The following is a 17,096-nucleotide window of genomic DNA, read 5'->3' on the forward strand; positions in this document are numbered from 1 at the left end:
CTCCTGTATACAAATTCTTTGAAGCAAGACAATGGACATTTGCTATCGCCTGTTTCGTACGCTTTCGGACGGAAAGATCTTTCGTGTTCATTTCATCGCCATGGCGGGTTTTACTCTCTCTCTCTCTCGGTTGTCCACTCCAGGTATTCTTCACCACTTGCTTCGTCTTTTTTCAAAGCGATGTCACCAAATTTAATCTGTCTTGCTTCGTGTCTTGCTCGGTGCCCAAAGTGAAGAGTCAGTAAAAACCACATCGTACGCGCAAGTACTTCAGGCTCATGGACGCCAAACTGGTTTTCTTCAAAAATGCGTTCAACGTCTTCGTTTGTCAGAGCTACAATGGCGTTCGGTTTGTTTCCTTTACCCCGCTTCCTGAGTTCTCGACGTTTGGATTTCAGGACTTCTCTCGATACCTTGAATTCTTCGTCCTGGAGGATGTTTACCTTCGCGTTGTTGTCATCCAGGAATCGCTGGATACTTCGCGAGAAGGAGGGCATTGTGTCAGGTTCGTATTCTGAGTTGTCCTTTTTTTTAGCAGTGATATAAAAATTGCACAGCAGACTGTCCAGCTCCTCTGGGTGGATTTCCAAGACCTGTCGTTTAGAAATCTCTGAAATAAGTTCATATCGTAATTAAGTTGTTTTTTTTCACGGTGTTTGCCTGTTGTTGGCTCGTAATAAATTTCTTAATTTCTTGATTCGAGAGTAGTGACTTTCTTTCTGTTGCTTCGTTGTGAGTAGGTAATTGCAGCATATCGGCGTCCGACAGTTCACCGGGATAATAGAACTCACTGTCCGAATGTTCGCTTTCACTCATTTTCAAGAAAACACTTTGTAGCAACAAAATTGTTTCGCATTGTTTTTGCGGGGCCGTACGCATTTCTAGTAGGGCCGAACGCGTTTTTCCGGCCCTATCACCTCGACGTGTACGGCCCTCAAACGGGAACTTTTTTCTTATGGTTTTCCAAGGAAATTGCGCGCGGGGCCGTACGGGTCATATGATAAGAGTTTATAGTCTTCCTTATTAGCCGATTTGTAACCATGCTGTGAAAAATTTGATAAATTTCAAACAATAAAGGCTGGTTTCCATATGATCGCAGACGATCGCGGATCGCACATCGCACATCGCAAAAAGTTCTGCGATCGTCTGCGATCATATGGAAACACACTTCTGCGACCGTCTGCGATCAATTGCGATCGTGCGATCATATGGAAACCAAAGTTTTGCGATCTGCGATCGAAACGTATCCCATAATATTTTGAATACCGACCCATGATTCAACACGTCTTTGCAACAAAGCAACCGCTTATTTGTTGTAAACATGGCTGGCGTTGAACAACGTAACTTCAGTAACGAGAAATTTATGGAGGAAGTTGCGCGATATCAGTGCGTTTACCACCGTAACAGTAAAGATTTCAAAGACAAAAACAAAAAGGCTAACTGCTGGGAAAAATCGAGGAGAAATTTAATTTATCGGCGGCTGAGGCGGAGGTCAAATTCCGCAACATAAGAACTGCGTATGGTCGTTATCTGAAGCGATTGAAAACGCTACCTTCTGGATCGGCGAGATGCAGTGCCATGGGAATTTCAAAATAGGTTGACTAAAAGAAGAAATAAGTTTGCTTGCAGCAAAGTTTCCTCCTCGACGTCCGCCATATTGTTTGCTGCGATTTTCCCCCCACCACAACGCGCGTGTAATTTTGACAGTTCCGCTGTCCGAAATGTATGCAACCGTCGGCTCTACGATCGCTTGCGATCGTCTGCGATTATATGGAAACAACTCTCTTTGCGATCGTCTGCGATCTGCGATTTGCGATCCGCGATCGTCTGCGATCGTCTGCGATCATATGGAAACCAGCCTTAAGACTAGAGTCGTTGTTGAATATAAAGTTGCATAGTGTAAACAAATAAGCTTAATTTCCTGTCATTTTTCTCTGTATATCGATAACATCACGTCTAAAAGTAACAAAGCTGTATTTGTAAATACCGCCAGACGAGTTTTAAAGTTTTCTTTGTGTTAGTAGTGACAACCTCTACGTAGGCTGTTATAATTTCTTCTTCTGTGCACGGTTCGAAGAAGGGAAGCCATTGATTTGTTATAATTGACAGCTTTTGACGCTCGTATGATGTCATTCGTTTCCAAAGTATGGAGACTTCTTCGTGTTGTTTGTTCAATTTATTAGGTTCGGTGAAATACCCCGCTGAATTTCTTTTAAGGTTATTGGTAAAAGACTGGTAAATTTGTAAACTTGAACACGCCAAGTCTTCCCGTCTTCTTAATGCATTTCTTGTCTTTAACTGGAATAATGATCAATCTTAAACGAATTTTCTGTAACATTTCTGTCATCCTCCTGGCAGGTTCAACCTTGCCGGACAGGCCATTAGGGGAGAGCCCTGACTAATAGCCTCCTAGCCTTCCAGGTTGGGTGTTTAGTGTGAGGTTGAAAACCTCACCCTCTAAAAGAGACTTTGTCACGGAAACGCCAACAAGAAATCTTAAACCTTAAAATTAATTTTTAAGGGGCACAGTGGAAGACAAGCTCGACCTGTTTCTAGGAATTAAAAAAAATCCGTGGATGTTAAACTTCCAGAGACCGAGTACCCCATCCCGAAAAGAGCGAATAAATATGTAAGCAGTACAAAACCCTTATACATGTAGTACGAACCTGATGAGCAAAAATTATGTGGAATGATGATGAAAAAGAAAATAATGCGTGTAAAAGATAATGCAAATTGACAAATCAGTAAAATCCTTAACCAGAAAATATCTTGTCTCAAATTTATTCGCCTCGTTGAATTCAAATACACCACAAACCTGTTACGACAGGTTGTTTCACACATCTCAAATTCTATTGCGTCGTCTGTGTATTTCATTATTGTATTCTTGATGTGAGTTATGTCATGGGTTTTACTTGCGTTTCTCTGTTCTGGATCACGCTTGCGTGATTCGCTTAAGTATACAATTATGATTATTCCCTAGAGCATGAACTTTTTGTGAAGAAACTGAAATTCTCGTGAGAAACTCTCAAAGTAAGATCAGCTTGGGTGTCCCAAGCAGTTTCCTCATTAATAAAATTGGTTTGTCTTGTCACTTAAGAGAAAATTTGTAACTCTCTTGGAAAACAAGAAAGGTTTCTAGGTAAATTGATGAAAGATCCATTGCCAGATGATGCAAATTAAATATTTAACAATGCTACGAGAAACGCCAAGTTTAAGCTTTTGGAGACGTCGCTACGGGCAAGCTTTTTAAAGGTCCCCAACTTGAGTAAAAAACCATTTCTACTGAAACAAAATCTGTTTGTATTTTAACCCCAGTCAAGTCTTTCTTCTGGTTTTTGAAGCCTTTTACAAGCCCTGCGTACAGTGAAAGACTGAACAAATATCTGACCTTTCAAAACTGACAGTCCGAGCAGGCTATCTTAACAAGACATGTGCTATTGAAGTGGCTTCTCGGATAAACTGAACATAGCAATTAATTGGTTTTTGCGTGTCTATAAAGTCCAACAATTAAAATAAACCAAGTGCAACCTACATGTACATGCCCCCAATGCTATTCTGACAATCAAGCGAAACTTTGAAATGGATGCGAATAAAAATTCAAAAAATCCTGCTAATCATCTTGAACTTGCCGAGTTTTAAATACTGTAAATCCTCGAATTAGCCCTGCCCCGCCCCCCTTCCTCGAATAAGGGTCCCTTAGTAATAAGCGTCCTCCTATCGGCCAAAATTTAAAGTAAGCGCCCCCATCTCCGCCCTCCACTTTGTGGACGAGTAATTAGACAAAAAAAAAAAAAGAATATACATATTATTCGTCGTGAATAATCACTTTCATCCAGCCTTTTTTACACAGTCATTAGCAATTTACATCTTTAGAATACGGGACACATGTTTTCTTTTCTTCTCATTTGCATCCTACAATTTCGGGTTTCGTTTCTAAACACGTTAAGTTTAGAGAAAAATTATAAGTACTAACGGTGCCGCCCTTTAAACTTTGGATCAGTTTTTCTATGTCGATAAACAGCTTATGTTGTTGCTTTCGCGCAGATGATGTATTAAAAAAAAAAAAAAAAGTGATCATGTCAGGGCACGATCGAGGAAAATTAAATAAGCGCCCCCTCCCCCTCTCTCTGTCTTTCTGTCTCTCTCTCGATTAAGCGCCCCCTCGAATAGGCGCCTTCGGTCGCTAATTCCAGTAATTACGATAGAATGAATGAGTGAAAAGTTTGAAGAACCTCTCAAAATATATGTTCTCTTTAATAGACAAATTTATGGGTATATATTATCCTATCGAACCATTGGATCAGCACGGTAATGAAATTTATAACAAACATTTCTTGCTAAAAGTGCATTTTTAATACAGTAAATTCGTCCCATTCTCTCACGACGTTAAAGACCTGTCTTCTCTAAATTCAGCGGTGACGCATTTTTTTTTTTTGTTTGTTTGTTTTTTTTTTTAACCATCGCTCACATTTGAAATAAAAAGAGTCGCTGTCATTGTCTCTTTATTTCTATGCTGATGATGCCCAGTGTTTTCTCTGGAAGATCGCCAATGGTAAACACGAGAAGTTAGAAAAAATATAGTGTTCTTGCTTATCGCTAAGATGTTGAAATTAAAAGTCAATATACATAAACTTTAGTTTTCAAACTGTAGAATATATGACCTTTCATAACTGACAGCCCAAAGCAGATCATTTCAACAAAACATGTGCAGTTGCAGTGGCTTCTCGAAGAAATTGGTAATATGGCAATTGAGTCCGAGATGTGAAGGGTACAAGTGGTAGAGAGGTACCTTTATTATAGGTTATTGTCACAGCACGTGTTTGGTTGTTACCCGTCTGGTAAGCGTAATTTCCCTAGGTGAAGTTGTTCATTTGGATACGCATGACGATTTTCTCGGTCTCTATCAGCTACTTAAGCTTAATTCGACTAAAAAGCTCTATCGTTTAGTATACTGTCGTTATCAAGAGATTGACCCCTGATCTGAAAGCTATTTTCCTTTAACAAATGCAAGGTCAATGTTATTTGAAAGACGAACATTCAAATGGAATAAGTGTTATCAAAAGTTTCTTGGAAATTCTATTTAGGCTTGAAATCTAATAGCTAATCAGGACAAGGTAATCTATGTAACATTGGTGAGAATCAGAACTGTATTCTCTTAGCTTTAAATCAAAAGAATGATCAAACCAGCCCTGCTAACTTTTATTTTTTCCATTAACATGTGTTTTAATTCGTTTGCAAAGTAACATAGCTTAACCGAAAAAAGACCGGAAAACACTTGTTTGTTCATTTGCTTCCATAGAATATCCTTACCTATTTTTCCCGACTATTATTTAATCGATCAGAATCTAACCTGTTCCCATTTGATGTTATGATGTTTTAAAGATACGCTCTATAATTTTTGTTTCCAAACATTGAAAACACAAGAAATATCACTTCGTCTTACTTTCAAGACTGTTAATTTTCTTGGCTCCTTTTTAACTTTTTTTAAAGCTCTATGTTAACCTTGAAACATCTATCGCTACCGATCTAATGAATTCAACTCGAGAGTATGATTTGGTTGGGTAAACGTTTACGTAGTAAACAGTCAAAATGTTGAATTCGGAGCTGATCAAAGACCAAAATTGTAAATACAACAATGGCTGAATCTGGATATAACTGAAATCGGAAACCTTCTTATTTCGGCAAATTACAATTTTCTTTTCTGGTATTTGACAACATTTTGTCAGTTAAACAATTTTTGTCATTAGCTTTGCCGGAAATACGACTTTATTTCTCTCAAAAGGTAGAATTAGAAGTTAGTGGAACATTCAGTGCATGACATTCATTGGACTTTTGTCATGTGATTGAAGAGACAAATACAAATCCCTTCCAAGCAAATTTAAAGTTACAAATATAATCGAAAACTGACAGAAAATGAACTTTCTCAATAGCAATACATTCCCATTTACTTTAAATTTTGTTGTTTAAAAGGCTTTGTCCCTTAATTTTATTTTCAAATACACTTTGCGATCCCATTGTTCCACAAAACTTAACAATCCTGGCAAATTGCATATTCGAAATGTGTTACACTTGCTTTTTTACCATCCAACTGCAATTAAATATTTTCTTTGACATAAAAACTAACGATAACAAATCACAACGTCTCGACCTCTTCGAGTTCATTTTCAAACGCGAGTAAAAATGTATTTATAAGATTAGGATAAACATGTTTCTTGCAGTAAAAATACTTGAAAAATGTCACGAACGGTAAGATACAATAAAATATGTAACGTAAGAGATAGAATAAGTTAAAGAGGGGACCTAAGACAATGAGACAATAAAACAATACTAATAACCTTAAAGAACTGGTCTAAACAAATAATTTAGCGCGAATTGAATCGCGCTGTTTGTTCAGTCTTGGTTCAGTTGTTCAGTTGTTCAATTCTTCAATCAAAAATAGAAAAAAACAAAACAAAAAACAAAACAAAAAACGAAAATAAGGCAGTCAAATTTTTTCTGACACGTCCTTATATATTTTTTTTTTCTAATGTCATCCTGCTTCTTATCCTATTGCTCCCTGGGGTGGTGTCCAACTGCCCATCCTTTGTGCTCTTCTATTTGTTGCAAGTGGTGTAAGTGCCGCCAAGTAAATACAAATCACACAGGTCACACGCAAAACAATACACCAGGCATTGCTGATTTACTAACGGCGGTTTGACATCCCTCACTTTAATTTCGTCCTTGATATTTCAACTTTTGTAAACCGGGCTAATACGTGCTTTGATTCTTTGATTGAGATCGCCAGGCTGTCTGCCTACTGCAGTTGCAGATTTCTGGTCTTTAAAAGGAAGTACGATTCTCCTTGGAGCTTCTGTCCTCTCAGATACTTGGGTATGTGAATCGATGAATAGGCGGATGGTAGACTGCACCAGATTTTCAGTGTAGCACAGTCGGGCAAAGGACTCTTTAAGGCGTTCACATTCCTCATGTAATAACTTTTACTCCAACTTGAAAATGACCTCGGAGAGGTCGAAACGTCGTGATTTTTTATCGTTAGTTTTTATTACAAAAACCACTCTCGTAGTCACCAGACACATGTAAACAGGTTCCAAAACATTCTTGATAATATATTTTTAGCTCAAGAAAAATGAAACATTATAGATTTGTATTTGTCGTTAAACGCGTTCTCTTAATTATTATCTGAAAAATTTTGCAGGTGTAAAATTGAAAAGTGTTCATTTATACAAATGAGTTGCCGACTAACAGTTAACAACACTCCAGATCCATTTAGACAAATAATTGTTATTTCCGAACATGGAACTAATTTATTTAATCAGCGAAATTTCGCGAAAAATCTTCTGGTACAAGCAAGTTTTTAACAATCTGAATTTGTGTCATTCTGTCCTGCAGGTATATTGTTTGCAAATTGCTTGTTGGCGCAGTTTTAATCTCATGCGCTAAATTGAGATGGAAGCGTTCTTGGTGAAAATGTTTTCCTATTACATGGAATCACGATTGTACTGACGACATCTGGTGTTGTGGGTAACTTTTTGAAATAAGATTGAAAAGAGACAGAATGATATTAATTTCCACCTTGGAAAGAAAAACTACTATTGTAAATCTGCCACTTTAAATTCTAAGTACATTCAAATAGAGAAGAAAATGTATCAACCTCTACCGAGGCAGTAAAAAATGCCGACATACCGGTCCTGAATCTGCCTAATATTTACGCCGATAGAAATAAATGAACCAGAAACTGAAGAGGCAGTGGAAATAGGGCAAAGAATCTTCGCTTGAATCCAACGTTCCTCAATTGAAATCAAATCTACTCCACGCTTAGCTTGTAAAATTTAAATATATCGGTAAATACCATCGCATAGTGGGATGATGATCTGTTTAATCGTCAAAACTCTAAAAATGTATTTTTGGCCATGGAAAAGTCTTATACAATGAAAATGTGTCCTCTTCTGACTTAAAAGAGTGGCACAGGGGTGGGAATTGCCAGTAATTCTATTTTTTCATATTCGCACAAGTTGATGATGTGATCTGTTTAATTGTCAAAACTAGCTCTTAAGAAGATCTTTTCTAAAGCTTTTGTAGGAAGGTCTCAAAGATCCCATTTTCCACGGAAACGTGACAGCGTTAGCTCAAAAATAGTTTCGTCGTTCATTAACTGAAATAAACCAAGTTTAACTAACTGCTTCCAATTCATTTGACATTAAGACGAAAATTGAAAACTGGTGAAACTGAAAAACTTTGAAAACCTGTTCGTCATCTTCAGTTTTTAAGAACCATACAGACAATATTTTCCGCCGTATTGAAATATTTTTTTAAGGAAACTATTTTACGTTTCAGTAACTGACGATTTAGGCAAATTGAAATCGAACATCCCCCATCTTCCTACCTCCTTGTGCGATTGAAATATTTCAGTGAAAATCATCACAACGTGCTACAGGAGAAGCTGTTTACTTGTGTGACGAAAATTTGCACTTTACTGTGTTCACAGTGGAGCATAGACGCGATATTGCCATTAATTCTACTAAACTGAAAGCTTTGAATTCATGACAAGCACTCTTAAAATTCCACGTTCCCTATATAAGTGCAATACCATGAATAAACAAGATCAATCTGCGTATGTCTAAAAGCCCTTGGATGTTAACAGGCAATTCCAGCAATAAAGCTAACTTCTTAAATGTGTAAAAATAATCTGTAAAACTGGAAAATTCTGAAAAGGCTGTTCTAACTCTTAAGTTTTAAAGAGCCTCTCAAACAATATTTTTCGCTCTAGTGAACTCCACTTTTGAAAACTATCGTAGTTTTCGGAGAATTAAGTAATAAGATGAAAAATTTAGAAGTACATATTGTCCTATCAGGCTATTGGACAATCAATGCATTAGTGAAATTCCTAAGAAACAATTCTTGCTATAAGTTCATTTCCAATACGCTAAACTTGCATCATTCTCTCACGAGGTTACATTCCTCTCTATTCTCAGTAAACTCAGTATTGGCACATTGTTTACCCTCGCTCACAGTTGAGATGAAAACGCTCGTTGTTGAAATGTTTCTCTCTCTCTTTATTTGTATGCTGATGATGTCCAGTGTCTTACCTGGAAGACTGGCAGTGATAAACAAGACAGGTGAGAAAAAATAGTCTTCTTGCTTCTCGCTAAGATTGTGAAGTTAAAAGTGGATACTCATAAATATTAGTTTTCAAACCCCAAGGGACTTTAAAGCACTCCACGTTAATTTCCTAAATGTTTCTAATGAATCTCACGTCAGAACTGCAATTTAGATCCAACCCGCTAAAAATCGACATTAAGGAAAACAAAAATTAACAATCGAGAAACTATCTTCCGAATTCATGAATCCTTTGTTATTTTTGATTTGTGTTTTTCAACTCATTTTGTTCAAGCTTTTACTTGTTTTCAACCAGCAGCCATACTTAAATCTGATTTCGTTTTGATAGCTTTTAAACCCCGAGTTTCTTATATGGGCAAGAGGATTTTTAATCTGTGAGAAGCAGATACAAGAAATAGTACTAGATATCTTGGCAAGTGCAAAAAAAGCTTTGGGGAAGCAGCATTTGTAAAGTAGAAAAATTTTCACATACCGTAAAGAATTCTCAGAGATCCCACTTTCAGTTTATAAAGGGGTTAAAACGAAAATTTCGTTTTCGGTCAGTTACGCCTTGACTCAAATTAACAAAAAAAAAAAAAAAAAAAAAAAACTACGGGCCTTTGATTTATTTACGAACAATTCAACTAAAAATGCTTGTATTTTATCTTCCATGTGAACTAGGTAGCAACAAGAACAGCACTGAAGACGACTACAATCAAGATGTTACAAGAATACGACGAGCGGCTAATCTTCCAAACAACATTTTTCTTAATCATAACCACAACTGCTTCTTACAATACTTTTTAAACGGACAGCCACCAGTTGGGTTACGTACTACTAATTTACAGAACATGAGATACATATGTCAACAGAGACAGCCGCCGGGAGTATACTACTACGCGTCGATGCACGATGAAGGTCGAGGAATTCCAGTGTATTCAGCGTACGTTTTGTATGCGGGAAACGTTAATTTTCAAGCACAAAATGTAGATGGATGGATCCAAACTCCCGGTAACGTATTTACATGTACTAAACCAAAAGAGAATGAGGAGTGAGCGAGTTAATTCCCATATAGACTTTATTCCGAAAGTAATGCCTTCTAAATTATATTTGACATAGTAGCCTTCCCATGTTATGTATTGCTACATAAGTTGCTTAGAAACGTCATACGCGAAAAATGAAAATGGGTGTAGAGGCGTTTGGGCTGTCCACGTGACTAAACTTGGGCCCAGAGGATCGGTTACTGATTTCGATACGCTTGGGTATAGACCTCTCTATTCGGTTAGCCTACGGGGACGAGGGGGGAGAAGAGTACCCGAAGTACCTTATGACGAATTTGCAGTAATAGCGGAGCTCCGGTGTCCCGAAGGGCCGCTAAGCGGAGCCCCATACTCATATAGAAAAGAAAAGGAAACCCATGAATTGATTTTCTCGTGGTTATCATGGCTAGTGGTATTGCTCGTGGGCGCGTACACACGAAGGCGACGGCGACGGGTTTGCGCAAGATAGCGGCCATACCCCAGCTAAAAGGTTAGCAGAGACATGCAACCTTGATTTATAACCTCCTTCTTTGATATTGGACATCCATGTTATGGTCAATTGACAACTGTCAAAACAAGGTACCACTGACCAGTATCACGTGACCATATCGTGGGCACAAGTTTCGAGAAACCAGAAACTGCAAGGGACTGCATACGATAAACGCTGCCAAAGTAGGATCTACATGAGATCTAATCAGCCAAAAAAATGTATGAAGACAAACAATAGACTGCAAGGTGGTACTACGTGAAAAACGTTTCGAGACACTAACATGACAAGAACAGATAAAGCAGGATCGCAACAGTGGACAGCTGTTTCGCCCTTCTTGGGGCTCGTCAGCACTGTGTAGCGAAGATATGTAACGCCGGCCCAACAGCCAACGCACACAAAATGACCCGTTCATTATATCAAGTTCCGTACTTTGAACTCAATTGCGCCGCGAAACACGCGTTGCCACATCACGTGTTTCGGGGCGCAAGGAGAGAAAATGTCAGGATTGGTTTCTCGAAAAGCAAAAGGATAAATGTGGCTGGACTAGGCCAGCCTAAACATTTAAACATTCATCCGCATGGCCAGTACAATGCTTTAAAATCAAAGCTAAGCGTATTGGATGTTTAAATGTTTAAATGTTTAGGATGGCCTTGTCCAGCCACATTTATTCTTTTGCTTTTCGAGACACCGTCAATCTTGACACATTGTCTCCTTAAATCAGAATTCTCGCTTAACCAGTCCGGAATATACCGATATATTAGGACAACTCTGATGTCACGAAACTCACGTTTCAACCAATGAGAATGCGTGTTTTGGTTGGAGTGTTGTGTTTCACAACAAACCAAGAGATTCAAGATGGCGGACAAAGAGAGTCGCTAATATTTTCCAGTGCCATGAATGCGGGCCTTCAGGAGGTATATATTTATCTCGAATTGAGTGAAATACTGTCCAAATTATAAAATAAAAGGAAAGTTTGTGTTCGCGTTCCATGTCACCGACAATTCTGCCCAGATGACGATTATCCTCGAACCGAAGGAAGCACTACGGAACGCAATGCGGGCTATGTTTGACGAGCTGCAGTTATCATTCTTTGGAAAGAGACCATACAATCGGTAAGCATCTTTACTCTGCATTTTTCTAAGTACAGAAATGATCGATGTGAGAATTGAGGCTTTCCTCTTATCTAGTGATTATCGGGCCGAAATCGACAGCACGCGCGTGTTCTTATATGCCAGCAAAGATAAATGGTAAATGTCCAAAATGTTATACGTTTTGGCTAAATCGAGGAAATGAAATAGTTATTAAAACACAATTTTCAATAACGCATACGAGTGAGAAATTCTTGTTCTTTTATACAAAATAAACTAAGCTAGAAAAATGTATCCAAAATTTTGGTGTTGTCAGATGCAGGGACAGTCAAAAATTCTATTAATATATTCTTTGTAAATCTGAAATTTCTCCATTTTGGTATTTATTTCAAATATTTCTTGAATCTATTTGTTACTGTTCTAAAAGATAACATGTCTGATTTCCACATTTAAATTATGAAAACTTACATATAACTGCTGACTTTCACAAGTTATTTACCCAAAAATATCAAAATGTAATTCCTGGACAGGTTGGCAAGGGAGCATTCACAATCCATCCACATGTCCCAAGGTTTTATTATATATTTATTTAAAGTGTACAAAACAACTTCAGTCTTGAAAGTGAAATCCATTTTATTTTATTCACTCTTTAGGTACTCTCGACGTTGAATTTGCCTCTTAGCAGAATGCAGGACCTGAAACAAATCACAAGCGCTTAGAAGATTATTACATTGCTCACAGATGTCAATATTATTACCATAAAAAAAATGTATTTTTCGTTTTAAAAAAAGAATTTATTTCGAATGTAGTTACCACATTAGTCTCACTAAATAAGAGATTGCCCTCAAGTGGTCTGATGACTCTTATGTTTTCTATTTCTTATTACATATTCTTAACCAAACAGATATGTTTCCTGTTCACAACCAATTAATGTTTTGCATTAGTTTCACAATTAGTAATGTTCAACACTCGACACTACATTCTAAACTCGTGTACCTTTTCAGTCTTTGCTTTCATAAAAATTATTTTGCAAAAATATTACTTTCTGGTACATTCAAGCTTCATGGGGAGGTGAAAAGAATCATCGTCTACCAGGAACAGCTGTAGTATGTATAGTTTTTAAAAAATGCTAAAAAAAAAAGAGTACAATGCCCCCTACAAGCCTTAACTTACATGTTTGCATGGCCCTCAACGTCTGATAAATGAACACAAACAATCTCTCTACCCTTTGTGCCATTCCTTGGGACACTGATAGCATCCATTTACAGGGAATCACTGCACTACCCCTGGCCTGTCTATTTCGCTGCCACCTCTGTGCTGCAGGTGGTTTTCAACAGGCTGCTAGCTCTCCAGTGATACAACTGGGGTGCACATTCGGTGAATCCACTAAAACAGAGACCTACCAAATTTGTTTAATTTCGTCGGCGTACTTAGCGACGTCTTCTTTCCTCTCTTTTCCCTTTGGTTTTTCCCCAAAAATTCGGCAAAGTACCTCGAGCAGTCGAGTATGCTCTTCCGTGTACTTAAGAGAGAGAAATTGAAAACAACTGTCATAAAAATGAAGGAACGATGCATTACTCAACCCTTATAACAACAGCGGTTCAGGTACACTCGTAAGGCCTCAAATTCAAAGAGAGTTTACAAAATATCGGCGTTGTTTACAACCGTGCAATTTGGCATGATGAAACTTTAACAACACTAGAACCAGTAAAAAATATACACAGCGCAATGAAAAATACATGAATACCAGAAAATAACGCGTACTCTTAACTAACCTTAATATCTGGCCACAAAATCGCGTCTACATCGTCGCGTGACATCAAAAAAACTAAATGATTAGACGACAGTCAACGTTCTCCCACTACCAAAATGGCCGCTTATTCTCCCTCTCGACGTTTGGTCGCAAAAAGTCCTGGATAATGCTGGCCAGACGCTATGCGAGACTGGAAACAACATATTTTCTTTGTTCGCATGAAAGATCAGCCATTTTCCCCGCTAACAATAGCTTCATGACGTCATGACCGTCCTAATTTATCGAGATATTCCGGACTGTTAACTTGAGTTATCTTAACCAGGCTTTGAACAACCCAGCCAAGGAGCTCCGCTTTTAGGCGTGACTAAATCTATATATTAGGTTGACAGAGACATGTAGCCTTGGTTTACCATGTACTTCTTTGATATTGGACATCTATGTTATGATGAATTGACACCTGTCAAAACAAGGTATCCGCTGACCAGTATCGCGTGATTATATCGCGGGCTCAAGTTTACAGCTCATCGAGGTCACGTTTTTTTTCAGTTGACCGCTGACGAAGTGCTTGTTATCGATTGGATCGCGGGCTCATGTCAGATTAACTTGTTGAAAACAGGGCAGGATTTTTTGGAAGCCGGTTAACATTAACCCAGGATTAAAAGTTGACCGAATGATAACTTTTTCTTTTATACAATTTTTTTTTGCTGCTTTGTTTTGTGTATATAGTAATTATTAAAACTCAAAACAGAAGACCAAACAATATACAGAAAACCTCACCACAAAGTTACAAAACTCAAATCAAAATTCTACCTTCTCCTGGGTTAGCTTGATTGGGCCGTGAACAACCCAGCCCAGGAGCTACACTTTGAGGCTGGCCTAAATCTATATATTTCTGTAAATTGGAAAAGGTCGAGGGCAGTTCAATAAGCAGGTACAAGACCTGTTATGTGATTATCTTACCTCCAAACGCTTTCAAAACTATTTCTTGCTAATCTCCTGAAGGTGCCTAGTCGAATGGCATTTTGATTTCTCTGAGCCGCGTACAAGAAAACTGAAAATAGTAGTGTACAAGACTGAAAAACATCACAGAGATAATAGTAAACCAAATAGGAACAAGGATGGTTAAAAATAGAGAGGATTAACACGAATTAAGAACGACGATCTTGAAAAATTAAGGGTAAACTTTCCAAGTCCTGCAAAAGTAAAACATTCAGGGAATAACAATTGCCTATCTCACCCCTGTCACTTCAAACTTCTCAAATTGTCAATCCTTTTTCTGTTAATATCGTTAGAAATAATTAACTTTACTTTCTTACAAGGCATCCAGAACCAAGCAAGCAATGCAATATACCATAATAACCCGTTGGGATGCCACAAAGGTCACCTGTATCCAGATATGACTGCCTCAGGTAACCCGGCGAATGCCCGGAACAGCGCTCGTTCTACGTATCAATACACCAATGCCGTGCCCCAGTGTGGCTCTTTTAACACCGGACAGTGGAGAGTTTGGGAAGGCAATATTCGAGCGTTTGCAGTGCAGACATGCATACCGGCAGGGGGTGTGTTGTTTCTATTAACTGGAATTTCATTCGTTGCTATTCAAAACACTCAACCTCCACAGCCAATTGCAGTTCCGATTGTCTTATTCGCTCCAGGTATATATAAACCTAATTCAATGTGGACTACGGGCACGTGTCTATACCCAAATGGCCAGTGCGACACCTTTGCAGTGATTGGAAACAACGTCCCAAATCCTCCTGGAATGCTTACACAGGCAACTACCCAAGCAAATCTGGACGCTATTCTTCAGTTCGACATAGCAACTAATGGCCTCAAACGGGACAGATCGAGTCGAAGGGTCAAGCTGTTTCCAGGAGTTAGAAGATGCTCAAATATTAGACTTCCTCGTGACGAGTATCCCCCTAGAGGTGGACGCAAAAAGCCTCCTAAGCCCCCAAGCTCCAGCCATAAACACTCGAGCTCAAAGCACCAGAGCTCAAAGCATCAGAGCTCAAAACACTCCAGCTCGAAACACTCCGGCTCGAAACACTCCAGCTCGGGCTCGAAATCGAAATCGAAACACTCGAGCAAAAGACCTTCGAGCCCAACACGTACCTCAAGCTCAAAATACCCAAGCTCGAGACCCTCAAGCTCCAGAAGACCCTCAGGAAGTGGATGAACCTGGAAGCAGTAAAGAATTGTCATACCGTGGACTTGACTAAGAAATATATATGCAATAATGATCCAGAAGAAAATAATGCTTGTAAACGATTAAGCAAGTCAACAAAAATAAACTTCATATCGGTAAGACGTCGTTCGTTTTACTAAGTTTCTTACTGTTATGTGCATTCAATTCGAAACTTCAACGCCCCCCTGAGCAATAGCCTAGGCAATCCTTCGGGAATATGACATTTTGAGGTTTAGTTGAACAAATGCCATCAAAAGAGAAGGAAGGCCCGTTACAAGTCATGCGCGCATGGGGAGAGTGAAAAGATGTATTGGGCTTTCAAATCAAGCTATTTTAACAAGACACGTGCAATTGAAGTACCTTTTCGATCGGGGAAAGTTATAATAGCAATTGTGTCCAAGAGATGAAGTTTATAAATGGTATAAGAAGTCTTTATTAACTACTACACACGGAAGAGTGTAGATATTTATGACGTTTTGAAACTGACAACCCAAGCAGGCTATTTTAACAAAACATGTGCAATTGAAGTGGCTTCTCGGAGAAAGTGATATAGTTGCAATTATGTTCGCGAGGTGAAGTCTGCAAGTGGTAGAATAAGTCTCTGTCAACTACTCAACATTACGAGCGCAGAAATCTGTGAAATTTTAAAACTGACAACCCAAGGAGGTCAAATTAGCAAAACATGTTCAATTGAAGTGGGTCAGATAAATTGATAATGGCAGTTTACAGCTTTATTAGCTTGTGCGAGTGGATGAAGTTGTTCATCTAGATAGAAATGAGGATTTTATTAGTCTCTATGACCTGCTTGCTTTACATCCTACCAAAAACTCTGCCTCCTAGCACTTGGTATGTCAAAAGAACAAATTCTTCGGTCACAACGATAGCGGTTTTATAAGGGTTAAATTCTCAAACTGAATCGCATTTTCCTTTACCGAAAGTGCGAATATACAAGATCAATGTTTAAAACAAAAACTCATAGAAAATAAATGTTATCAAAAGTTCCTTCGAAATTCCACCTTGGTTTTATTCTATCAGCTTGAAAGGTCTTTCTTTTAAGTCCAACTAAGCTTAACCTGATCCCATTTGATATCATGACAGAAGTCTTTGGTGGCCTGAGATTTGTTTCTATCGGAATAACAAATAAATTTTCGTCCATTGGAGATAAAACTTTCTTGTTTCACGTTTTCTTGTTATTTATTTTTAAACATAGGGACAGTCCTTCCAAAGCATGAAAAGCTTTCTTAAATCGCACCTTTTTAAAAGTGTATTACATCTTTGTATTCCAACAAAAAATACTGACATTTGGTAAACTTACTAGCTTTCAGATGCTCTTTTAGGTACCATGCTCAGTTTTCCAGATTAATCGATTTTAAATATTCTTTCCAGTGTCTTGCTCTTTTAGAACATGGCTAATGAGTGAGAAGTGATCTGCATATCCTAA

At 38.3% G+C, this 17,096-nt stretch overlaps 1 protein-coding gene across 1 annotated transcript; it reads left to right on the top strand.

Moving 5' to 3' along the window:
* The first annotated feature begins 9,051 nt into the window (after positions 1-9,051).
* LOC145460309 (uncharacterized) lies at positions 9,052-16,235 on the top strand. The gene is made up of 3 exons (XM_081445069.1): positions 9,052-9,116; positions 9,778-10,107; positions 14,787-16,235. The coding sequence occupies exons 1-3, from the start codon at positions 9,062-9,064 to the stop codon at positions 15,644-15,646; spliced, it is 1,245 nt and encodes a 414-aa protein (XP_081301195.1). The 5' UTR covers positions 9,052-9,061; the 3' UTR covers positions 15,647-16,235.
* Positions 16,236-17,096: the final 861 nt, after the last annotated feature.

Source organism: Orbicella franksi, chromosome 11, assembly GCF_964199315.1.
Source record: "Orbicella franksi chromosome 11, jaOrbFran1.1, whole genome shotgun sequence".
NCBI lineage: Eukaryota > Metazoa > Cnidaria > Anthozoa > Scleractinia > Merulinidae > Orbicella > Orbicella franksi.